This window comes from Hordeum vulgare, chromosome 4H (assembly GCF_904849725.1).
Source record: "Hordeum vulgare subsp. vulgare chromosome 4H, MorexV3_pseudomolecules_assembly, whole genome shotgun sequence".
NCBI lineage: Eukaryota > Viridiplantae > Streptophyta > Magnoliopsida > Poales > Poaceae > Hordeum > Hordeum vulgare.
The window spans coordinates 530,027,853-530,054,724 of NC_058521.1; the positions used below are offsets into that span (position 1 = coordinate 530,027,853).

General features: G+C 45.6%; 2 protein-coding genes across 2 annotated transcripts; both read left to right on the forward strand.

The window, feature by feature from the left end:
• Window positions 1-9,387: 9,387 nt before the first annotated feature.
• Window positions 9,388-11,703, forward strand: LOC123449290 (beta-hexosaminidase 2-like). The gene is made up of 2 exons (XM_045126447.1): window positions 9,388-10,376; window positions 10,457-11,703. Exons 1-2 carry the CDS (start codon window positions 9,545-9,547, stop codon window positions 11,419-11,421), a joined length of 1,797 nt encoding a protein of 598 aa, XP_044982382.1. The 5' UTR covers window positions 9,388-9,544; the 3' UTR covers window positions 11,422-11,703.
• A 5,388-nt stretch (window positions 11,704-17,091) lies between these two features.
• LOC123449291 (tubulin alpha-2 chain) lies at window positions 17,092-20,351 on the forward strand. Its single transcript, XM_045126448.1, has 5 exons — window positions 17,092-17,626; window positions 18,074-18,288; window positions 18,913-19,112; window positions 19,230-19,738; window positions 19,849-20,351. The coding sequence occupies exons 1-5, from the start codon at window positions 17,514-17,516 to the stop codon at window positions 20,159-20,161; spliced, it is 1,350 nt and encodes a 449-aa protein (XP_044982383.1). The 5' UTR covers window positions 17,092-17,513; the 3' UTR covers window positions 20,162-20,351.
• Window positions 20,352-26,872: the final 6,521 nt, after the last annotated feature.

Genomic DNA, 26,872 nt, shown 5'->3' on the forward strand with positions numbered 1-26,872 from the left:
CATATTCTACGAAGATCTTATCGTTTGAACCTCAGTGCCAAGGATTCATATAATCCCGTATGTCATTCCCTTTGTCCTTCGGTATGTTACTTGCCCGAGATTCGATCGTCAGTATCCGCATACCTATTTCAATCTCGTTTACCAGCAAGTCTCTTTACTCGTTCCGTAATACAAGATCCCGCAACTTACACTAAGTCACATTGCTTGCAAGGCTTGTGTGTGATGTTGTATTACCGAGTGGGCCCCGAGATACCTCTCCGTCACACGGAGTGACAAATCCCAGTCTCGATCCATACTAACTCAACTGACACGTTCGGAGATACCTGTAGAGCATCTTTATAGTCACCCAGTTACGTTGCGACGTTCGATACACACAAAGCATTCCTCCGGTGTCAGTGAGTTATATGATCTCATGGTCATAGGAACAAATACTTGACACGCAGAAAACAGTAGCAACAAAATGACACGATCAACATGCTACGTCTATTAGTTTGGGTCTAGTCCATCACATGATTCTCCTAATGATGTGATCCCGTTATCAAGTAACAACACTTGCCTATGGCCAGGAAACCTTGGCCATCTTTGATCAACGAGCTAGTCAACTAGAGGCTTACTAGGGACAGTGTTTTGTCTATGTATCCACACAAGTATTGTGTTTCCAATCAATACAATTATAGCATGGATAATAAACGATTATCATGAACAAAGAAATATAATAATAACTAATTTAGTATTGCCTCTAGGGCATATTTCCAACAGTCTCCCACTTGCACTAGAGTCAATAATCTAGTTCACATCACCATGTGATTCCAACGAATCCAACACCCATATAGTTATGGGGTCTGATCACGTCTTGCTCGTGAGAGAGGTTTCAGTCAACGGTTCTGAAACTTTCAGATACGTGTGTTCTTCACAAATCTTCATGTCATCTTATAGATGCTGCTACTATGTGCTATTCGGAAATACTCCAAACATCTACTCTACTATACGAATCCGTTTCACTACTCATAGTTATTCGGGTTAGTGTCAAAGCTTGCATCGACGTAACCCTTTACGACGAACTCTTTAACCACCTCCATAATCGAGAAAAATTCCTTAGTCCATCAGTTACTAAGGATAAATTGTGACCGCTGCTAGTGATTCAATCATGGATCACTCTATGTACCTCTCAACAGACTTTGAGTTAAGGCACACATCAGGTGCGGTACTCAGCATGGCATACTTTAGAGTCTACGGCTAAGGCATAGAAGACGACCTTCGTCTATTCTCTTTATTCTGCCGTGGTCGAGTTTTGAGTCTTACTCAAATTCACACCTTACAACGCAACCAAGAACTCCTTCTTTGCTGATCTATTTTGAACTCCTTCAAAAACTTGTCAAGGCATGCATCTTGTTGAAACTTCCATTAAGCGTTTTCGATCTATCTCCATAGATCTTTGATGCTCAACGTTCAAGTAGCGCAATCCAGGTACTCCTTTGAAAACTCCTTTCAAACAACCTTGTATGCTTTACAGAAATTCTACATTACTTCTGATCCACAATATGTCAACCACATATACTTATCAGAAATTCTATAGTGCTCCCACTCACTTCTTTGGAAATACAAGTTTCTCATAAACCTTGTACAAACCCAAAATCCTTGATCATCTCATCAAAGTGTATATTTCAACTCCGAGATGCTTGCACCAGTCCATTTAAGGATCGCTGGAGCTTGCATACTTGCTAGTATCTTTAGGATCGACAAAACCTCATGGTTGTATCTCATACAATGTTTGCTCAAGGAAACCGTCGAGGAAACAATGTTTTGACATCCTACATGCAATATTTCATAAATAATGCAGCAACTACTAACATAATTCTAACAGACTTTTAGCCTCGCTACGAGTGAGAAAGTCTCATCATAGTCAATTGTTTGATCTTGTCGGAAACATCTTTGCGACAAGTCGAGCTTTTCTTAATAGTGACTTATCACTATCATCGTCTATCTTCCTTTTAAAGATCCATCTTTACTCAATAGTCCTATGACCATCAAGTAGTTCTTCCAAAGTCTACACTTTGTTTTCATACATGGATCCTCTCTCGGATTTCATCGCTTCCAGCCATTTGTCGGAATCCGGGCCCACCATTGCTTTCTCCATAACTCGTAGGTTCATAGTTGCTCAACAACATGACCTCCAAGACAGGGTTACCGTACCACTCTGCAGTAGTACGCGACCTTGTCAACCTACGAGGCTTGTAGTAACTTGATCCGATGCTCGATGATCACCATCATCAGCTTTCACTTCAATTGGTGTAGGCGCCACAGGAACAACTTCCTGCGCCCTGCTACACACTGGTCGAAGTGATGGTTCAATAACCCCATCAAGTTCTACCACCCTCCCACTCAATTCCTTCGAGAGAAACCTTTCCTCGAGAAAGGATCCGTTTCTAGAAACAAACACTTTGCTTTCGGATCTGAGATAGGAGATGAAACCAACTGTTTTGGATATCCTATGAAGATGCATTTATCCGTTTTGGGTTCGAGCTTATCAGAGTGAAACTTTTTCATATAAGTGTCGAAACCCCAAACTTTCAAGAAATGACAGTTTAGATTTCTCTAAACCTTAGTCTATACTGTGTCATCTCAACGAAAATACGTGGTGCCCTATTTAAAGTGAATGCAGTTGTCTCTAATGCTCAACCCATAAACGATAGTGGTAATTCGATAAGAGACATCATAGCATGCACCATACCAAATAGTGTGTGGCTATGACGTTCAGACACATCATCACACTATGATGTTCTAGGTGGCATGAACTGTGAAACAATTTCCACATTGTCTCAACTACGTACCAAAACTCGTAACTCAGACATTCATTTCTATGATCATATCGTAGACAGTTTATCCTCTTGTTACGACGAACTTCACTCCGAAACAGAATTGAACTTTTCAATATTTCAGACTTGTGATTCATTAAGAAAATACTCTAGTATCTACTCAAATCGTCATTGAAGTAAGAACATAATGATATCCACTGCGTGCCTCAGCACCCATTGGACTGCATACATCAAAATGTATCACTTTCAACAAGTTACTATCTTATTTCATCTCAATGAAAACAAGGCCTTGCTCATGTGGTATGATTTGCATGTCACTAGTGATTCAAAATCAAGTGAGTATAAAGATCCATCAGCATGGAGCCTCTTCATGCAATTTATACCAACATGACTCAAGCGGCAGTGCCACAAGTAAGTGGTACTATCATCATTACCTCGTATCTTTTGGCATCAATATCATGAACATGTGTAACACTACGATCGAGATTCAATAAACCAATGAAGGTGATTATTCAAGAAAATAGAGTAACCATTATTCTCTTTAAATGAATAATCGTATTGCAATAAACACGATCCAATCATGTTCATGCTTAATGCAAGCACCAAATAACAATTATTTAGGTTTAACACCAATCCCGATGGTAGAGGGAGCGTGCGACGTTTGATCATATCAACCTTGGAAACACTTCCAACACGTATCATCACCTCGCCTTTAGCTAGTCTCCGTTTATGCCGTAGCTTTCATTTCGTGTTACTAATCACTTAGCAACCGAACCGGTATCCAATACCCTCATGCTACTAGGAGTACTAGTAAAGTACACATCAACATCATGTATATCAAATATACTTCTTTTGACTTTTGCCAGCCTTCTTATCTACCAAGTATCTAGAGTTGCTCCGCCTCAGTGACTGTTCCCCTCATTACAGAAGCACTTAGTCTCGGGTTTGGGTTTAATCTTGGGTCTCTTCATTAGTGCAGCAACTGTTTTGCCGTTTCACGAAGTATCCCTTCTAGCCCTTGCCTTTCTTGTAACTTAGTGGTTTTACAAACCATCAACTATTGATGCTCCTTCTTGATTTCTACTTTCGCAGTGTCAAACATCGTGAATCGCTCAAGGATCATTGTATCTATCCTTGATATGTTATAGTTCATCACGAAGCTCTCACAGCTTGGTGGCAGTGACTTTGGAGAACCATCACTATCTCATCTGGAAGATTAACTCCCACTTGATTCAAGTGATTGTCGTACTCAGACAATCTGAGCACACGCTCAACGATTGAGCTTTTCTCCTTTACTTTGTGGACAAAGAATCTTGTCGGAGGTCTCGTACCTCTCAACAAGGGCACGAGCATGAAATCACAATTTCATCTCTTTAGAACATCACTTATGTTCCGTGACGTTTCAAAACGTTTTCGGTGCCTTGCTTCTAAGCCATTAAGTATTTTGCACTGAACTATCGTGTAGTCATCAGAAACGTGTATGTCGGATGTTCACAGTATCCACAGACAACACTCGAGGTGCAGCACATCGAGTGGTGCATTAAGGACATAAGCCTTCTGCGCAGCAACGAGGACAATCCTCTTCAAAGTTTGCTACTATCAACTTTCAACTAAATTTTCTCTAGGAACATATAAAAACAGTAGAGCTATAGCGCAAGCTACATCATAATTCGCAAAGACCATTAGACTATGTTCATGACAATTAGTTCAATTAATCATATTACTTAAGAACTCCCACTCAAAAAGTACATCTCTCTAGTCATTTGAGTGGTACATGATCCAAATCCACTATCTCAAGTCCGATCATCACGTGAGTCGAGAATAGTTTCAGTGGTAAGCATCTCTATGCTAATCATATCAACTATACGATTCATGCTCGACCTTTCGGTCTCATGTGTTCCGAGGCCATGTCTGCACATGCTAGGCTCGTCAAGCTTAACCCGAGTGTTCCGCGTGCGCAACTGTTTTGCACCCGTTGTATGTGAACGTTGAGTCTATCACACCCGATCATCATGTGGTGTCTCGAAACGAAGAACTGTCGCAACGGTGCACAGTCGGAGAGAACACAATTTCGTCTTGAAATTTTAGTGAGAGATCACCTCATAATGCTACCGTCGTTCTAAGCAAGATAAGGTGCAAAAAGGATTAACATCACATGCAATTCATAAGTGACATGATATGGCCATCATCATGTGCTTCTTGATCTCCATCACCAAAGCACCGGCACGATCTTCTTGTCACCGGCGTCACACCATGATCTTCATCATCATGATCTCCATCAACGTGTCGCCATCGGGGTTGTCGTGCTACTCATGCTATTACTACTAAAGCTACATCCTAGCAAAATAGTAAACGCATCTGCAAGCACAAACATTAGTATAAAGACAACCCTATGGCTCCTGCCGGTTGCCGTACCATCGACGTGCAAGTCGATATTATCTATTACAACATGATCATCTCATACATCCAATATATCACATCACATCGTTGGCCATATCATATCACAAGCATACCCTGCAAAAACAAGTTAGACGTCCTCTAATTTTGTTGCTGCATGTTTTACGTGGTGACCATGGGTATCTAGTAGGATCGCATCTTACTTACACAAACACCACAACGGAGATATATGAGTTGCTATTTTAACCTCATCCAAGGACCTCCTCGGTCAAATCCGATTCAACTAAAGTTGGAGAAACTGACACCCGCCAGTCATCTTTGAGCAACGGAGTTACTCGTAGCGATGAAACCAGTCTCTCGTAAGCGTACGAGTAATGTCGGTCCGAGCCGCTTCGATCCAACAATACCGCGGAATCAAGAAAAGACTAAGGAGGGCAGCAAAACGCACATCACCGCCCACAAAAACTTTTGTGTTCTACTCGAGAAGACATCTACGCATGAACCTAGCTCATGATGCCATTGTTGGGGAACGTCGCATGGGAAACAAAAAATTTCCTACGCGCACGAAGACCTATCATGGTGATGTCCATCTACGAGAGGGGATCTCCGATCTACGTACCCTTGTAGATCGCACAGCTGAAGCGTTAGTGAACGCGGTTGATGTAGTGGAACGTCCTCACGTCCCTCGATCCGCCCCGCGAACCGTCCCGCGATCAGTCCCACGATCTAGTGCCGAACGGACGGCACCTCCGCGTTCAGCACACGTACAGCTCGACGATGATCTCGGCCTTGATCCAGCAAGAGAGACGGAGAGGTAGATGAGTTCTCCGGCGGCGTGACGGCGCTCCGGAGGTTGGTGGTGATCTTATCTCAGCAGGGCTCCGCCCGAGCTCCGCAGAAACGCGATCTAGAAGAAAAACCGTGGAGGTATGTGGTCGGGCTGCCGTGGAAAAGTCGTCTCAAATCAGCCCTAAAACCTCCGTATATATAGGTGGGAGAGGGGGGCCTTGCCTTGGGACTCAAGGAGCCCCAAGGGGTCGGCCGAGCCAAAGGGGGGAAGGTCTCCCCTTCAAAACCGAATCCAACTTGGTTTGGAAGGTGGAGTCCTTCTTCCCTTTCCCACCTCCTCCTTTTTTTTACTTTTCTCTTTGATTTTCTTCCTATGGCGCATAGGGCCTTCTTGGGCTGTCCCACCAGCCCACTAAGGGCTGGTGCGCCACCCCCAAGGCCTATGGGCTTCCCCGGGGTGGGTTGCCCCCCGGTGAACTCCCGGAACCCATTCGTCATTCCCGGTACATTCCCGGTAACTCCGAAAACCTTCCGGTAATCAAATGAGGTCATCCTATATATCAATCTTCGTTTCCGGACCATTCCGGAAACCCTCGTGACGTCCGTGATCTCATCCGGGACTCCGAACAACATTCTGTAACCAACCATATAACTCAAATACGCATAAAACAACGTCGAACCTTAAGAGCATCTTTATAGTCACCCAGTTACGTTGCGACGTTTGATACACATAAAGCATTCCTCCGGTGTCAGTGAGTTATATGATCTCATGGTCATAGGAACAAATACTTGACACGCAGAAAACAGTAGCAACAAAATGACACGATCAACATGCTACGTCTATTAGTTTGGGTCTAGTCCATCACATGATTCTCCTAATGATGTGATCCCGTTATCAAGTAACAACACTTGCCTATGGCCAGGAAACCTTGGCCATCTTTGATCAACGAGCTAGTCAACTAGAGGCTTACTAGGGACAGTGTTTTGTCTATGTATCCACACAAGTATTGTGTTTCCAATCAATACAATTATAGCATGGATAATAAACAATTATCATGAACCAAGAAATATAATAATAACTAATTTATTATTGCCTCTAGGGCATATTTCCAACATATTCCACCACGACTTTCGTCCACACAGGGCTAGACTTACTCACGGTAGATCTTCACGAAGTACAGAATCTCCTTGCCCATACAAACATCTTAGTTCAACTCCACAACACGTAGTAGGAGGCTCCCAAGCGACACCTAACCAATATAGGAGGCACCACCCTCCAAAAGGTAATAGATGTGGTAGAACGATGAACTCCTTGATCTTGTGCTTCTAAAGATAGTCTCCTCAACACTCAATCACTCTCTCTCAGATTTGGGAGGGTAGGAAAGATTAGTCTTGTGGAAAGCAACTTGAGGAAGCTAGAAATCAAGGTTCTAATGGTTGGAATGGAATCCCTTGATCTCAACATATGAGTAGGTGGCTCTCTCTCAGAAAAATGGATCTGGGAAGTGTAAGTGTGTTCTGAGTGCTTTCTGTGCAAATGAGAGGTAGGTGGAGGGGTATATATAGGCATCTCCTAAAATCCAACCGTTACAACATTATTGCCCAACTCAGTGACACCGAAATGAATCTCGGTGCTACCGAGTTGCACTAAATGAGGCAACTTTTAAATTCTCGGTGAGACCGATATAGGAATCTCGGTGGTACCGATACGATGACCTAGACCAGTTTCCAAATCTCGGTGAGACCGATTTCAAACACGGAAATTCCGATTCTTGAAATCTTCTCAAAAAAAAGTTGGTCAATCCATCTCGGTGTCACCGATGTGAAAGTTGGTGGTACCGAAATGGCAGGGTTTGGCATACGATGTGTCAAGTGTAAAATCGATAGGGCCGAGAGGAAATTGTTGGTGGCACCGATTTTGCTGGTTTGGCTTTCGACAGAGATATTTTGTGGGAGAATGGCTGAGTATTTTTGGTGGCTATCTCTAAGCACTTGAGCAACCAATTCATCATAATACCTCATCCCCTTTTAATAGTATTGGCTTTTCTATGGACTCAAAGTGATTTCTCACAAATATAAAATGTAGAGTCTTCTTGCTTGAAGATTGAGCCTATCCTATTCCTTTCTTGCATTAAGGGGCATCTCCTCACAATCCTATAGCCAAGACATCTTTGAACTTTTCTGAAATATACTTGAATAAATTCATTAGTCCAATGATGCATATGTTATATTTAATTACCAAAGCCACCTTTGGGAGAAATTGTGCATTCAGAGTGAAATGTCCCAGATCTGGGGGCGTGACCCTCTCCTCTCTGTGTCTTGCCCCTTTTATAAGCCACCCATAGATTCCTCATCGAGTAATTCGCGTGCGAGCAGGGGATCCGCGGGATCCCTAGGACACCGCGTGTGCAGCACGACAACAACATCTGAGGCACGGGAATCGAGGCGCCTCACCACTTCATCCACTTCCCATTTCGCCGTTGTTTCCACTCCCACTTATGCCCTCCCTCAATTAAAAAACACGGAAATACTGCCACACTCACAACCCGAATGGATTTCGCATCCATGACTTAGATCGAAGTGAGCCGAACATCCAGTGGCTCGTCCTTCTACGAGACTCCAATCACTCGGATAGATGGGAGGGTGACCTGATCACCCTTACCATAGCACGATCGGGATCCGTCCTAACTCCCCGCTAGACATTCGAAGCTCAGGGCTCACGGTCGTCTGAATCGACATCTTATGTTACCGAAAGATAAACAATTACTACCGACTGCAGGCATGCGACATGCTCGAACACTCGGAATTTTTCCCTCCTCAATTCGTAGTTATTAGCATTAACTCATCCTTGCAATAATCGCTTGGTCGGTCGTGGCACATTCTATATAAGCTGCACCCGAGCTCCTGGACAAGGGTTGAGCATTCTGTATTCTCACACCCCCATAAGCAAATCAGCCTCTGGGCTCGAGACGTAGGGTCGTTACCACTCCCGAATGGGGCCCGAACTGTACATCCGAGTGTAATCACTGCGTTGTAGCTAGGCTTCGCCCCTCGGTCATACCCCTGGTACTATTGTCAGGATCATTTCCACAACACGCGCACGATGTGTCGGGATTTTTGAGAGATTGGAGGGAAATGGTGGCTCTGTGTCACCGACTGTCGGGCCAGGGTAAGGAGAAGGGCGGGCATCGTGCGCGTCCGTGATGTGTCCGCGCTGACGCAAATCCGTCTAAAATTTAAGCCTAAAATGGATCATGGACGGATAAAAACAGGACGCCCATTCGTTTGTATCAATGCGTTGGATTATGTTTTGTGTTCGCGACATACGAACGAAATGGGTCAGGCGGTTGCATTTCTCTTAAAGGCATCAGCAAGCTCCCCGTTTTTCAACCTCCATGTATTGCGGATAGGGCCAAGGCCAAGCCCACGAACCGAGTCAGCCAGAGAAAAGTAGAGCGACAGACCACCAGATCCCCAATGGCCGCAGCTCACTCCACCGAACACGCCGATATCCCTCATCCACTCCTAAACCCCGGCGGGCCATGGCCGCGCTGCCGTATCTCGTCCTCCTCGTCCTGCTCCTCCGCCCAACGGCCGCACCCGCCGCTCGCGTGCCGCCGCCTTCGCAGCCTCCTCCGCCGCAGCCGCACCAGAAAGTGTTCGTCTGGCCCAAGCCGACGTCCATCTCGTGGCCGTCCGTCGTATACGCGCCGCTCACCCCGACCTTCAGCATCCGCGCGGTGCCGCCCCACCCGGCCCTCCGCCACGCGATCGCCTACTACAGCCGCCTCATCCGCGCCGAGCGCCACACGCCGCTGGTGCCCCCGGTCAATTACACGCTCGCTCGCGTCGCCGTCCGCCTCCTCGCGCTCTCCGTCTCCAACGCCGCAGTCCCGCTCGGCCCCGACGTCGACGAGTCCTACACGCTCTCCGTGCCCGCGGACTCGGCCTCCGCCGACATCACCGCGGCCACGCCCTGGGGCGCCATCCGCGGCCTCGAGACGTTCTCCCAGCTCGCATGGGCCGGCGGCGGCCAAGCTGCGGGCGGCCAGTCGATTGTCCCCAGCGGCATCGAGATCTCCGACCGCCCCCTCTTCACCCACCGTGGCATCCTTCTCGACACCGCCCGCAATTTCTATCCCGTCCGCGACATCCTCCACACCATCCGTGCCATGGCGTTCAACAAGCTCAACGTCTTCCACTGGCACATCACCGACGCCCAGTCCTTCCCCATCGTCCTCCCCACCGTCCCCAGGCTCGCCCACCTCGGCTCCTACTCCCCCTTCATGCGCTACACCGACAAGGACGTCCGCCGCATCGTCAACTACGCCGCCGCCTTCGGCGTCCGTGTCATCCCGGAGATCGACATGCCCGGTGAGTAAGAAATTCCGAATTCGTCTTCCCTGCATTCGGCCATCCCAACCTCTTCAACGCAATTGTTGCGGACGTTTCAGGGCACACAGGCTCGTGGGCGGGAGCGTACCCGGAGATCGTCACCTGCGCGAACAAATTCTGGGCGCCCACGGCGAGTCCGGCGCTGGCGGCGGAGCCCTGCACGGGGCAGCTAAACCCGCTGAACCCCAAGGCGTACCGCGTGGCGCAGGACGTTCTGCGCGACCTGTCGGCCCTGTTCCCGGACCGGTTCCTCCACGGCGGCGCCGACGAGGTGAACACGGCGTGCTGGGAGGAGGACCCCGTGGTGCGGCGGTTCCTGAGCGAAGGCGGCACGCACGACCACCTCCTGGAGCTGTTCGTGAACGCGACCCGGCCGTTCATGGTGCACGAGCTGAACCGCACGGTGGTGTACTGGGAGGACGTCCTGGTGGGGCCCAAGGTGATGGTGGGGCCGACGGTGCTGCCCAAGGAGACGACGGTGCTGCAGACGTGGAACAACGGCGCGGGGAACACGAAGCGGATCGTGGCCGCCGGGTACCGCGCCATCGTCTCCTCGGCGGCCTACTACTACCTGGACTGCGGGCACGGCGGGTGGGTCGGCAACGACAGCCGGTACGACAAGCAGGAGAAGGAGGGCGACGGCGCGCCGCTGTTCAACGACCCCGGGGGCATGGGCGGGTCGTGGTGCGCGCCGTTCAAGACTTGGCAGCGCGTGTACGACTACGACATCCTGCACGGGCTCACGGAGGAGGAGGCCAACCTGGTGCTGGGCGGCGAGGTGGCGCTGTGGTCGGAGCAGTCGGACGCCGCCGTGCTGGACGGCAGGCTGTGGCCGAGGGCCGCCGCCGCCGCGGAGACGCTCTGGTCCGGGAACAAGGGCGCCAGCGGGAGGAAGCGCTACGCCAACGCCACGGACCGGCTCAACGACTGGAGGCACCGAATGGTGGCGCGCGGCATCCGCGCCGAGCCACTCCAGCCGCTGTGGTGCCCGCTGCACCCCGGCATGTGCAACCTCTCGCAGTAAACGGCATGTGCGTGTGCAACCCCTGCTTTGTTGTCTGCCGCAGAGCGGCGTGGTGGGAATGAATGTTCTAACAGATCGAACTGGCACAGGGACAGAGAATTCGGAACGTGGAAGTGTAAAATAAACCGAGCTATTTTGTTTTGCTAGCTTCCACCTCAACAGTCTCCTGGTTCTTGCGGTACGATCAAAGTGATGTGCGTGGTTGCTGTAATTGACACTGAACAGTTCATTGCATCTACGTTTCAATAACATGAGTAGATAGCTGGAGTCTTGTGCATAAAACCATCACAATAATAGACAGCTGGAGTTAAATACAGAAAACCACCACAAAAACGGCCTCATTAGCAGAAAACCACCACTCTATAATTCGTGGCAAAATCAACGTTTGACAGTGGCCAAAAACAACGATGATAAATGTTAACTAGTGTTTGGGGGCTGTCACTGCAGGCCGCTTGAAAGGAAGATGTACTCATCATACCTTCATCTTAAAATTAATAAAAAAATCTTATGTCATGTGACCATCACATCCATCTCAAAAAGAAAAAATAAACCTAAAAAAGTTATTGAAAATAAAAATAAAAAAGTCTCACTTTCATTTTTAAAACTATAAAAAAATCAAAACTTTCTCGCTGCGACCAACCAGCATGCGTCATGTGACGTAGCTGGTGGGTCACCATTCTAGCCATACTTCATATGTTTGATTGCTTTGGTAACATCGCTGATAGGTCGGGTCCGCACCGCACACAACGTTCGACAATGGCAAAAAACACTCTAAACGTTGTGTGTGGTGCTTTTTTGCCATGAATTATAAAGTGGTGGCTTTTTGGTAACGGGACCGTTATTGTGATGGTTTTATGTATTAAACTCATATTGTTAGCTACTCGATCACTACAACGTAAGAGCATCTACAATCAGGTTCCCCATGTCGGTCTTAAGACTCAGCGAGCTGACCTTGCCCGGTTAAGATTTTGTCACCCAACCGAACCTGACAAATTCAGCCCAAATGTCCAGGCTATCCGACATCATATGTGAGCCGAAATATAGGGACGTGTGGACACGCCAGTGACATGTAGGTCACACATTGACACCAGTCATTACCGAGTGGTCCGGTAAGGACGTCGCTCCGGCCCACCGCATAATGGGCCAAATCCGGCTATTTAACCTGGATGTCGACCCACAACCCTAGTCGCATCCCATTTTCTCCCCCTCCGCGCCGCCACCACCCGTCTGCTGGAAGCTCATAGTCCGCTTGTAGCTTTGCTCGACAATGGGTCACAACTTACACGATGCTCACTTAGGAACATCGGATGCATCTCCTAGAGCAGATCTTGGCCCACTACAAAATCTTCTCTATTCGGTGACAAAAACCATTGTGACGAAACATGAAACGTCGCCAAAGATCATTTTTTGTGACGGTCCACCATCACGAGGTTTTTCCCTCACGAGGGAGCGCCCTCAGCAACTTTAGCAACGTTCCGAGCTGATTTTTGGCGACGTATTGGGTCGTCATTAGGCATGTACATTTTCTGCGACAAGTCTTAGTGTCAGATAAATGTTGGTGGATATTTTTTTAAATGTAAATAGAAAAATAACACGTAATTATTTTTCAGCTAAATCATTTAGCGGGATCTCTTTTCATAAGAGGGGGACTTAGAATTGGGATCGTTTGGTTCCCTCCTAACAAAGGGAATTGGTATCGTTGGTTTAGACATGAATCAACATCGATCGTGGATGGATTACTCATGGAACGAAGCTCACAACACCATACCTGGCTGGCGTGAATTAGTTTAAATTTTTAAAATAGAAAATAAAATCATTTATTTTGTTTGGCAACATTTCGATCCTATTTTAAAGACAAATAAAATCATGTGACCCAATTGCTGTAATTAGTAGCTTTCATTCAAGTTCTACCACATAGCGCAAATGTACAACTACATTAAATAACTACCACACATTGTAGTCATATCATAGGAGGATTTTTCTATCTTGCATCCTCTGTGAGCCAACAAAGACCTCCCTTTGTAGCCCAACATGGTGCCATGGGAGCTTTTATGATCCAAAAGATTAATTGTGCTTCCATTTAACCTCTCGAGGCCAGCAAAATATAACAGAGTATTATTTGCATAAGTTCAACACACTTAACTAACATGCATACTAAATAACAATGTTCTCAAAGTTGCACTCTCGAAAGACCTACTCGTCGGACGACCGGTGTCGGTTGGGGCGTTCTATCCATCCTCCACGGTGGTGGGTGGGGCGTTCTTGGTGGCATTAGGCTCAACATACATCCCCATCGGGGTCTTTCAACCCAAATCAGAGATTTCATCTCGTTTTTTGCCCATCCAAGGACCAATTCTGGTCTGCTCTGAACCAACATCCGTGAAACCTCTTTGTCGTTAGCCTACACATGCAAGTCTAAGAGTTGAGCACCAAAAAATAGAGACATCGCATATGAATGTAAAGTAGGGATCAAAGAAATAAAACACAATGAAGACATAGTGTTTTTGGCATGGTTCTAAGAGGTGGTGCTATCGTATGTCCATGTTGATGGAGACTTCAACCCACACAGGGTAATGGTTGCGCAAGTTCATGGAGGGATCCATCCTTGAAGGGTACACGAAGAGCAACCTTGTATATGCCATCATGACTTACGTCAACGAAGGACTAGCCTCACTTGGGTAGATTTTCACGAAGTAGGCAATCTCCTTGCCCTTATAAACTTCTTTGTTCAACTTCACATTATTTGGAGGCTCCCAAGCAACACCTAACCAACCTAGGATACACCACTCTCCAAAAGGTAATAGATGTTGTGTTGATAATGAACTTCTTGCTCGTGTGCTTCAAAATATAGTCTCCTCAACACTCAATCACTCTCTCACAAAAAATGGCTTGGTATAAGAGAAGGATTGGGTGGAAAGAAATTTGAGGAGGCTAGAAATCAAGGATCATATGGTAGGAATGTAATCCTTGATCTCAATACATGAGTAGGTCTTTCTCTCTAAAAAATGAGTTGTGGAAGTGTAGTTTCATTATGAGGGAAATCTATAAGAGTAGGTGGTGGTGGAGGGGTATTTGTAGCCTCCGCCAAATATCCAACTGTTACAACTTTAGTGCACAACCCGATGACACCGAAATAAAATCTCGATGGGATCGACTAGTGCAAAAGTTCCAAGTTTTTGGTGTTCGGTGGGACCGAATGGAACAACTCGATGAGACTGATTCGTCATGACTTAGGATGATCCAACTTCTCGGAAATTACGATGTTTCATCACGGAGGTTCCGAGATTACTTTGATTGGCAACGACAAGTTGGTCATTGCTTTTCGGTCTTACTAAATGCAGTCTCAGTGGCACCGAGATGCTAGGGTTTAGCTTATGGCTCTGTCTTGGTGTAACTCGGTGGGTACGGATGAATGTGTTTGGTGGGACCGAGTTGAATATTTTAATGTTGTACATATTGATATGAGAGTGTGGTTGAAGGTATTGGTGGCAAATCTCTAAGCACTTCAGCAACTGAGTCATTATCAATACCTCATCTCTTTTAATAGTATTGGGTTTTTCTATGGACTCAATGTGATCAAAGATTACTTAATCAAAGATGCAAAGTCTTGAAGCTTTAGCCAATCCATGTCCTTAGCATTTTGAGGGGTCCACAATCACCTATCCAAGTCATGCCATCATTGAACTTCTCTCACATATACTCAAGAAAATCGATAGTTTAATGAGCTATATGTCGTGATGAATTAACAAAACCACCAAGGAATTTGATGCACTTTCACTTGTTCCCCACAACATATGTCGTGAGACAAAAGGAACAAAAGTGTGAAAACGTTGTACATATTCGCCTAACAGGCTTAATCGAACACTTGGAGTTGTCACACTTTGCTAGAGGCCGCTACCGAGTGGACGGGCCGGACGTGATCCAACTCACCACCAAGTGGACGAGAACCTAAGGGATCGCGCACTTAAGTGTAAGGAACTTGTGAGGCCGTAGATGTTTTGGGGCATGCTCTAATATGAGCCCGAGTCCTATTGTGATAAGTGGTGCCGGCGGCTAATTCCAACTATGATGGTTGTGTGCCTTCACACTGAAGATTTCTAGCGCCCGAATATCACTGAACTCATTAGTGCACGCCCAGACGGCACCACCGACCACAGAGTTTTGCTGCAGGGTATGACGGCAGCGACGCATCGTCCCTTCGTTTTCGTGGTGAGTGGTGACAACATTCGTTTCGACACCGGTGGTGGGAAGTGAAACGAGACTTGGAGTTGTCACACTTTGCTAGAGGCCGTTACCGACTGGGCAAGCCGGATGTGATCCAACTCACGACCAAGTGGACGAGAACCTAAGGGGTCGCGCACTTAAGTGTAAGGAACATGTGAGGTCGGTTCCGGTGCGCGAGTCAGATGTGATCCTACTTGGACCCGGATCGAGGCTGAACAAAGTTTGGGATTTAGGGTCCATGTGGGACCCAAGTATTGAGCCCGTGATGGATGCCTATATATAGTGGTGGTGCAGCGCATGTATTTAGTTGGTCACTTTGGCGTCGTCACTAGGGCTTTGCATGTGTTGCAACTAGCCACTCCACTCGTCGTCGGATATGCGATCGGACCTAGCAATCCATCGCAGGATGTTCCTCCTGCAAGCGGAGATATCATTAAAGGCGTTGCATTTGCGCTGCTCCAGCTAATCTGTTCGTGGGATCCGATCGGCTATGTTGGAGACCATGAGGAGGAGACGACTTCGGTGACGCGATGCCACGACACTTTTTTCGTTGCACGGGACTGCATGTCTAATGGTAATGATCCATGATCCATCTTTGTAGCATGTTGGTGGTGTACTGCGCGTAGGAATTTTTTTATATTGCGACCGATACACTTGTAGCCCAACATCGTGGAGGTGGACACACTCTTTACAAACATCAAGTCCGACGAGGAGCCGAAGTTGCGGGAGGCGCCATCCACTAGAAGGCAGGTCCATCTAGCACTACCGACAAAGAGATAGTCGACATCTTGAACGACGAGTAAAGTAGGCTACGTTTATCTATGTACTCAATCTCTAAAGATATATAAAAGCATTTGGATCACTACTTTAGTGATCTAAACGCTCTTATATTTCTTTACGAAAGGAGTACTCCCTCCATCACAGTTTATAAGGCGTGCACGTGTATCTAGATCATCAATTTAACTTATATAAAATATATTGTTTAACACAAAAATTATATCATTAAAAAATAGAACATCTAAAGTTTCTAATGATATATTTTTTGTAATATATGTCTTTTATTAAGTTGATCAAATTGACGACCTAGATACACGTGCAAGCTTTATAAACTGAAACGGAGGGAGTACTATATTCCATGATTTCGTAAAAGACGGGTCCATTCAACACCGTCGGCACGGAATTCCTCAACATCTTGGACGACGAGTAAAATAAGCTATGTTGCATGACTTCGTATAGATTCGAAAAGTGAAGTTTGAGATATATATAGTTGCACTGAAGAAAAAATGAGCGCTGACCAGTCACTCTTCATAAACACCCCCATAGACGTTTTGGGGCATGCTCTTATATGAGCCGACTCCTATTGTGGTAAAGTGGTGCCGGCGGCTAATTCCAACTATGATGGCTGTGTGCCTTCGTACTGAAGATTGCCAGCGCCGGAATATCATTGAACTCATTAGTGGACGCCCGGACGGCGCCATCGACCACAGAGTTTTGCTGCGGGGTATGGCGGCAGCGACCCATCGTCCCTTCGTTATGGTGGTGAGTGGTGACAGCATTCGTTTTGGCACCGGTGGTGGGAAGTGGAGCGAGACATGGTCCAGGTCGTCCACGCCCAGTGATTTTGTCCCTACGACGGGTGGCTTTCCCGTCCGACGTGCGGTGTAATCCATCCATCGCTTTCCGCTAGCTCACGAGTCCGGTAACGCCGCTGTGCAGCTTCCCTTCTTCTCTCCTCCAACCTTTTCCCCCTGTTCTGCAAAAGCCCTTTCCGTTCCCTTCTGGCTGCTTCCTCCTGCAGGTGCTACTTCTGAGCTTCCGAGGCGACACAGCTGCAGAAGAGCAGAGCAAACAGAGCTGGTCAGAGAGAGATGAGGGAGATCATCAGCATCCACATAGGGCAGGCGGGCATCCAGGTGGGGAATTCCTGCTGGGAGCTCTACTGTCTCGAGCATGGCATCCAGCCCGACGGCCTCATGCCCAGGTGAGCTACCCCTCTGTCCCGATTCGCGCACCTGTTAAGGCTTTTCCTTCCAGAGCTCTGAGAAACAATGATCCGTGGAAATCTTGATTGGAATTCTTCTCCTGAAAAAGAAGAATTTGTTTTGATACCAATTCTGTCTGATGGCGTTCTTGAATGGCGCGGCTGATGAACATGTGTAACACCCGGGACATTTTTGTTAGATGGATTCGATAATCTGGTTTAATTTTAGCGTGCCCCTGAGTTGCGCAGCCCAGATAATTGTTAGTGGTTTGGTGACACAGCTTGCTTCAGAATCAATTTTGGTTTTGCATGATCGAATCTCAAAAGACTTAGTGCCAGTTCTATGGAACAATCTTCATGAGGATACATGCTAGGCTTTGCTTGTACGAACGATAATAATCCTACTTTACAATACCAAAACCTAAAGTTCTTGCCACCGGCTTGCAGTGATACCTCGGTTGGGGTTGCAAAGGATGCATTCAACACCTTCTTCAGTGAAACGGGTTCAGGGAAGCACGTTCCGAGGGCCTTGTTCGTCGATCTGGAGCCCACGGTCATCGACGAGGTGAGGACGGGGGCATACCGCCAGCTCTTCCACCCCGAGCAGCTCATCTCCCACAATGAAGATGCTGCTAACAACTTTGCCCGTGGACATTACACAGGTACACCATGCTTCGACCTCAGCTACCTCTTTTCCGAAAAGATCTTTTCTGAACACCAGCTATTTAGAAGTCAACTGAGCAATTCTTATTTATAATTCGACAATCTTGAACGTTGATCGTCGATTCGTTGTCTAAAAACTTGGGTAGTTGAACATTTTATAATTCCTGTGCTACCTTATGTTTGGAAATGAGCAACTGGTCAGTTTTTTTGCCAGGTGTGCATAGTTTAGTTGGTTATTTTTAAGACGGTTGAGAAATTGAAGATATAGTTTTCTTATCGTCTATTAAGATAGTAAAAGTTTATCCAAGAGTCCATATGGAATGTCGAGCTCAGAAGCGTTATACTGAATTTCAGTACTATAAATAATGTGTACTGAAAATGTCTCTATTTATAACGATCTTCACGAACTGCAAGCAACATGCTAGAGGTGTCAGGTGGGAGTCATATCCATAATCTAATTATTTCATGCTGAAATTTAGTGCTCATACAAGGAGTAGAACACCCTTTCATCCTTGAGGCAACCCAATTTAACTATTTAAATGTCATGCTTGGGAAACAGCCCTATATATATGCTCCTACTAACAAAATACTCCTTTATTTAAACCCTGTTTCTAATGCTTCAGTTGGAAGAGAGGTAGTGGACCTTTGCCTTGACCGGATCAGAAAATTGGCTGACAACTGCACTGGCCTCCAAGGTTTCTTGGTTTTCAATGCTGTCGGTGGCGGAACTGGCTCAGGACTTGGCTCATTGCTTCTGGAGCGCCTATCGGTCGACTATGGCAGGAAATCCAAGCTCGGTTTCACTATCTATCCTTCACCACAGGTACTACTCCATCTGTATTTATTTGCTTTGCATATTAGCTTTGTCCCAAGTCAAATTTTAGAAAATTTGAGCAAGTTTCAGCTAGGCCATTTTCGCTGAAACCATTGCTTGTTTCAGATTTCGACGGCCGTCGTCGAGCCTTACAACAGCGTGCTCTCTACCCACTCGCTGATCGAGCACACCGACGTGGTGGTTCTCCTGGACAACGAGGCCATCTACGACATCTGCAAGAGGTCCCTGGACATCGAGCGCCCGACCTACACCAACCTGAACAGGCTGATATCCCAGGTGATATCGTCCCTGACCACCTCCCTGCGGTTCGACGGCGCCATCAACGTGGACATCACCGAGTTCCAGACCAACCTGGTGCCGTACCCGAGGATCCACTTCATGCTCTCCTCCTACGCGCCCATCATCTCCGCGGAGAAGGCCTTCCACGAGCAGCACTCTGTCCCCGAGATCACCAACACCGTGTTCGAGCCGTCGAGCGTCATGGCCAAGTGCGACCCCCGGCACGGCAAGTACATGGCGTGCTGCCTCATGTACCGCGGCGACGTCGTGCCCAAGGACGTCAACTCCGCCGTCCACTCCATCAAGACCAAGAGGACCGTGCAGTTCGTCGACTGGTACGTCGCGAAATCTCTTCTCGGGTTCCTTCATTGTTACATCACCTGGCATTGAGACTCTGTTTTCAACTCTGTTCTTGCTTTGCTGCTGGGTGCAAATTAAATTAAAGGTGCCCGACTGGGTTCAAGTGCGGGATAAACTACCAGCCGCCGACGGTGGTTCCGGGAGGGGACCTGGCCAAGGTGCGGCGGGCGGTGTGCATGATCAGCAACAACACGGCGGTGGCCGAGGTCTTCTCGCGCATCGACCGCAAGTTCGACCTCATGTACGCCAAGCGCGCGTTCGTGCACTGGTACGTCGGGGAAGGGATGGAGGAGGGGGAGTTCTCGGAGGCCAGGGAGGACCTGGCCGCGCTGGAGAAGGACTACGAGGAGGTCGGAGCTGAGGGTGAAGACGACGACGACGAAGTTGATGAGTACTGAGTTGATCGGTCGTGCTTAATTTGGGTGGCAGTGTTGTGCACTTCTATGCCGTTCCTTCTTCTCTGTCCCTGTTTTGCTGTTGCATCTGTGATGTTCGGTGGTTAGCAGAGTAAAAAACTTGTCAGATTGATTCGTATGCTCTGACGGTTCAGTGCCACATAATAATGAACGAAGAGTTTTTGTACTGTAAGAAATTGCAGGTATGACTTCCTTTGTTTTGTTGTGAAAGCAAAGCATGTAGTCAAATTTTATTAGCACAACCGAACATAAGATTGATAATGGCCTCTTCCTGCGCACAGAAATGACATTGTTCATTTCCAACCCAGCCTCTCTTGATCAGGTTATCTTTGATAAGTATGCTACTTCTAAGCATGAGCCAAGCCAAAGAATTTTTTTTTGATCTTCAGATCAAAGGGATCATCAATTTCCATACGAATCTGTATCCAACAAGATCATTCCCTTTCAGTTGAAGGTAACAGTGAACTTTTGTTTGCTCCCAATCTTCGATGCCACTCAATCTTATCTCCACTCAGTGACACATTATCCACCAACTCCTTGAGCTTCCTCCACTAATCTGTAGTCTCTCCATGTAAAAAGTTCTTCTGAATTTGAACAGATCCCATCCTTCAGCTTTAGCTTCTTTCAGAGTAACTTCACTGGTAAAGCATACATCATACGACCAAAGTAATTCATCTCCAGTCCAATATCTTGGCAAAATAATGTTTTAGGCCCATCTCTAATAACCTTCTTAGCATATTGCTGGAATATGAACTAGACTCCCATCAGGCTTTGCCAAAAATGAGAGCCACCAGGTGCAGTTCCAATCTCTGACAAGGTTTGGTTCTGAAGGTACTTTTTATACAGTATTTGCTGCCATATCCCTTCAGAAATCTCAAGCCTCCAAAGCTATTTGCAAGTAAGGCTTTTGTTCATGGTTTCAAGATCCAGAACACCCAAGCCCTCACAATCCTTAGGCATGCATACACTGGGCCAGTTAACTGAATGATATTTCCTTTTTTTTTGTTCTCTTGCCACACCATCCTTGCTCTTGGGGTGTCCATTTTCTTCAGCGTCCCCTTTGGTGCTTCCAAGAGAGATAGCATATACAGGGGTATGCTACTGAGACAGGAATTAGTCCATTTTCTTCAGCGCACCCTTTAGTGCTTTCACCCTACCATTTCTTTCGAGATAATTGTAGGGCAGTATCACACTTGGACACGCTGTGACGGATAGGTACCAATAGTCATTTTTTTTGCATGTCAGTACCATTTTGGAGACTAATTGTTGCAATACGGTCTGATAGCGTATAAACTCGTATTGACGCAGTATCTGACGTACCGGGCCCGCATGTCAGTTGGCACGGTTCGAACCGGTTCGATCGGTTGATCTTTGTGTCTGGCTCGGACCAAGTCGACCGAGCGAGTCACCTCCTCCCCCTTTCTTCTCTCCTCGCACTCCCTCACCTCTGCTCCTCTCGTCGCCGAATCTCGTCCGCCGCCACCCCCTCCGCCGCGCCATGGTTTATGAGGATGAGAGTAGCAACGACTGTCGAGCCTGGACATCAGCTCTTCCTCCGACGGCATGATGTACCGGGTAAGTTGTAGAGCTAGGGTTAGGGTTTCTGTTTCTTCAAATTGGGATTTCTCTCTGATTTTTGGTTGGTTCTTTAGATCCCTGCTAGCATCGACGATGAACACTACATGGGCATCGAGAATTCGGCCTTGGATGTTTGCTCGGAGCATCGGCTGCCGCCTGAGCATTGCGTAGCATTCGAAGGATTTGAGACAGGCAGGAGGTTTTTAGTGTGTGCTCAGCCGGTAAGATGCTTAGTTTAGTGTGTGCATCAATCATTCAGTAATGTGCCTCTCATTCAGCTTAGGTAGATGCAGCTTAGTTAGATGCAGGCTAAAATGTGCCTTGGACACTTCCTGCTGCAATTGTCATTGTTTAGTTAATGAATCAGTATTAGTGCAGAAGCTTACATGTGCAGCTTAGTTACAAGTCCAGAATGCTTAGTTCCTGGTGTAGATTGTCATTGTTTATTACAAATTGTCATTGTTCCTGCTGCAGACTGGGTCAAATTGTCATTGTTTATTACAAATGCAGCTCTCAGTTTGTTTACTACTAAAGATGCAGCTTAGCTACTACTAAAGATGCAGCTTAGTCATTGTTTACTACTCCTTGGTCATTAGTAATGGGCATCAATCGTTGTTTAGTACTACTAAAGATGCAGCTTAGTTACAAGTGCTGGTATTTTTTTATTTATGTACCGCTAAATATGCAGCTTAGTTACAAGTGCTGCTATTTTCTTACAAGTAGTGTTCATTAGTATTGCTATTTTTTTTATTTATGTAGGTGTTGACATTTTAACTAAGTGAATCATTATTATTGACTACTACTAAATGAATCAGTATTAGTTTTTATTTATGTAGGTGGTGAAATTTTAATTGGTGTGCTTTATAGAGTAATATAATATGTGGTTTTTTATATTGCAGCAACCTCAAAATTGTGGTTTTGTTGGGTGGGTAGACCCAGAGTGGCCTCCCACAATGCAAAATGCATTGTTGAAACTTTGGGAAATGTTGGAAGACAACAAGAGTGCTAGGAGGGATGATAACTTGGAGAATTCACTGAAAATTCACCAACTCACAGAAGAGAAAAGAAATCTTGATGCAAACTATGACAAACTAGTAGAAGATGTGAATCAACTGCTCAACGCCCAGGAGGAGAGGGTCATGGATTTGAGCTATTTGAAGGATAAGGTGAATGCCCATGGTGCAGAGAGCTCTAGTGCTGTTGTGGTTGTCATGAAGACTGAGATTGAGAAGAAAGAGGCAGAGATAATGGAACTTAAAGGGAAGTATTCAGTGCTTATGAACCTTGCAGAAGCTCAAGGCAGGGTCATTAGGAACCAGAAGGCTAATCATTTGAAGGAGAAGGAGAAACTAAGTGAAGAGAACTACAATTTGAAGGTTTAGGTTGATAAACTGACCAATGCCGAGGAAAAACTTAATGATGACATTGTGGTGCTCAACCTTGACATTGATGGTCTGAAGAAAGGAATTGAGAATCTCATTAAAGGCAAGGATGAGCTGAAGCTCCAGATTGCTGATCAATTGAAGGCAGTGGAGAAGAACCAAGAGAAGTTGAAGATGACCAGGGACATTTTGGATGGATGAGCTGAAGCTAGATTGTTGATGAGATGAAGATGAACTCCACTATGCTATGGTTGATGTGCTGCCCTTTTGTAATTATTGTTCTTTAATGCAGCTTGAACTCCACTATGCTATGGTTGTAACTTAATAACTGGGTAGGTCTATACCCATGTTGTACTATAAGAATCTCTGAATTATGGATGTTTAAGTGACTTGATTTGTGTTCAACCACACTATGTTGTATTATGTGAAATATCTTCTTATATGTTGCATTGATAGATGGGTTTGTGCCTTGGAAAGCACATAAGCACCATTGATATATGTTGTGCCTTGGAAAATACATAAACACCATATCTTCTTATATGTTGCATTTATAGATGGGTTTGTCCCTATGATATATGTTGCATTATGTGAAAAGTTTTTTTGGAAGAAAAAACTATAACTTGAATATACAGTTATGTGTTTTACAGGAAAGGAAGAAATCCATTGCTCAAATAATCACCATTTTAGTTTGTCATACTTGTCCTGTTTGTAGCAGACCACAAATGTGCTACCTCTTAATTTTTAAACTTTTTTCCTTTTTGCCAATTACACACTCGAAATGCAACATACATCAGAACAATGACCATCAAGCATCTAGGAAAGCAGAAACACACTTTCATATTTTCTTTCCTAACTAAAGAGAGCAGATATAACACATAACATACAGCAGAACCATGACACATAACATACAGTAGATGATGATCATAGAGAACAAAAGGATCTTAGTACTGATCACTTAGTACACATCATACAACTTAGTACTGATCATTGAACTTAGTACACAATAAGTCACTGATCACAAAAGGATCTTAGTACTGATCACTTAGTACACATCATACAACTTACTACTGATCACTTAGTACACATCATACAACTTACTACTGATCACTTAGTACACATCATCATTAGTTATGGTTACCACTCGCAGTAAAAAATGCCATCCAACCATAATGGTTTGTTGGGGTAGGAGCAGCTGATGAACCTCCAGGAGCAGATGATGAACCTACAGCAGCAAATCTTGGGGCAGGAGCAGATGATGAACCTCCATCAATAGATGATGAACTTCCAGGAGCAGCAAATCTTGGGGTAGTGAAAGGCCTATGAACACTGGCACTACTTATTGACCTTCTTGTAGATCTTGCAGGGGGAGGTTGTGATCTTGCTTCACTCCTTGGTCTTGCAGTTGGAGGGTGTGATCTTGCAGTTGTAGGCTGTAAACACAAATGGATTTAACACACACACATAATAGTTGCAAAGAAAATAAACACAAAAGGATTTAACACATGAACATAATAGTTGCAAAGCACATAATCACAGAAGGGTTTACCACATGCTTGTTTTTCCTCACAGCCAACTCTCGTCTCAACTGTTGTCTGCAGTTGGTGTACGTGTGGCCTTGGAGCCCACAGTTGCTGCATGTTATAGTGTCCATTCTTGAACTGTCCTTTGGTTTTGGAACCTCAAATTTTCCTTTTATTCTCTTCTCCTTCTTTCTTCCCCTCTTCACATGAAATGTGGGTGGCTCTATGTCTGGGCCACTTGTCCTTGTCCAATCATGTTCACCAGGAACAGGATATATCATTGGCTGATAAGAAGCAAGGTAGAAAGGTTTTTTGAAGAATTTGGACACATATTCCTCTGGAAATCTTTTTGCCTTGTTAATTGCTGATATTGCATGGTTGCATGGTATGCCAGACATGTCCCAGTTTCTGCAGCCACATGTATGAACTTCCAAGTTTACATCATGTGTTTGCTGCCCACTAGTCACTTGCCATAGATTTACACCAGCTTGGATAGGTTTGCAGAATCTAGCCCGTTCCTTTTCCACCTATAGCTCCTCAGCATAATGTGGTGTAATCTCCCACATAGCTGCCTTTCCTTTCTCTCTATTCCTATGCCACCTCACAATTTACTTGTCCTCAATACCATAATCATAGTCCTAATAGGTCTTTTCGTAAAATCTAGGATGTAATTGTTGAACACCTCAGACAGGTTGTTAACAACCAAGTCTGTCTTGCAGTTAGTGTCAAAAGCATGCCTAGCCCATGTGTTCTTAGGTATTCCACTCAGCCACTTCCAAGCTTCTTCACTCTCATTTTTCAGATCATTCATGGCAATGTTAAACTTGTGTTGGTTGTAAGCATAGCTGTCATTATCCATGTATTTCTTAAGATCTTCCCCCCTAAATCCAGCATTCTGGAAATTTGCATAGAGGTGTCTAAGGCAAAATCTTTGATGGCAGTTTGGGAAACTTGATTTACTGCATTTAGCAGCCCCTGATCACATAACATGCTAAACTTAGCTCCTATAAAACTACAAATGTAGAACTTAATACAAATGCTAAACTTGATTTAGTTGCAAAGCACATACCTTCTGTCTATCAAACATGATAGTATAAGGACCAAATTTCCCAGTTTCACCTCCTAGACATATCTTCAATTGGTGCAGAAACCTACACCAGTCAGCTGTGTCCTCTTGTCCAACTATAGCAAATCCAAGTGGGAAAATATTGTTATTGCCATCTCTTCTAGTGGCAGCAAGGATTTGAGCACCAGTGGTCAGCTTAATGAAGCATCCATCAACACCTGTTGATGGAAAGCAAAGAACAATTTAAGTCTCTATAAAGCATTGCTAAACAATTAAATTTTTTGATTCACAATAAAGGAATGACTAACCAATGAATGGTCTGCATCCATTCAGAAATCCCTCCCTTGCTCCATTTATGCAGAAGAACATAGCATGAAACCTTGGTCCTGGATGTGGTGTATTTGTAGTAGGTTTTGAAATAACTGTTGTGACTACAACTCTACTACCAGGGTTTGTATCCATGATGGTCTGAGCATAATCCCTATGTCTAGGATACTGCTTCTTGTGCTCTCCTAGCACAGCTTCTACAACAAGGTTTTTGGCCCTATAGGCCATATGCCTTCCCACATCAACACCATACTTCTCCTTGCAGTTGTCCATCAAAGTGTGTATGCTAGTGGTGGGATCAGACCTGAACAATGACTCATAGGTCTTTGCAAGCCACTTTGCACTAATCCTTGATTTCTCCGTGTTGGTAGGGAAAGTGTGGTCTAGCCTCATTTTCTTAATAGCAAAAGTCTTCTCCCCTTTGATAATTGCAGCAACTATGCAAAACTGGCACTGCTCTTGCTTACAACAAGCAATGATCCTTTGGTCTGAGTTTCTCTGATACCTGAAGTCTCTGGCCTGTGTGATGTGCAAGCTCAATAAAGCTTCTCTGAATTGATGTTGAACTTAAAGCACATGTACGGACATAACTGCTGATGTGGTTGCTCAAGTTTGCCATTGTACCAGATCCTTGGTTTCCTTTTCTTGGCCCTACTCTTCCTCCCTTTAGGTAGCACAAATGAGGGCGGCTCATGTCCATCATCTTCATCCTCAAACAACAACCGATCATCTTCTTCATTTGTTGAAGGAATGAAATCAGGTATCACCTCCTCTAACACACTTGAATGTGACCTAGTAGTGGGGACTTTCCTAACTTCGA

What these genes read in the sequence shown, in the direction of transcription:
- LOC123449290 (XM_045126447.1), top strand. Translation starts at nt 9,545, where the DNA reads ATGGCCGCGCTGCCGTATCTCGTCCTCCTCGTCCTGCTCCTCCGCCCA. An exon ending in CCCGGAGATCGACATGCCCG is followed by an intron (nt 10,377 to 10,456) that starts GTGAGTAAGAAA and finishes CGGACGTTTCAG; the next exon opens with GGCACACAGGCTCGTGGGCG.
- LOC123449291 (XM_045126448.1), top strand. Translation starts at nt 17,514, where the DNA reads ATGAGGGAGATCATCAGCATCCACATAGGGCAGGCGGGCATCCAGGTG. An exon ending in CTATCTATCCTTCACCACAG is followed by an intron (nt 19,113 to 19,229) that starts GTACTACTCCAT and finishes TGCTTGTTTCAG; the next exon opens with ATTTCGACGGCCGTCGTCGA. An exon ending in ACCGTGCAGTTCGTCGACTG is followed by an intron (nt 19,739 to 19,848) that starts GTACGTCGCGAA and finishes ATTAAATTAAAG; the next exon opens with GTGCCCGACTGGGTTCAAGT.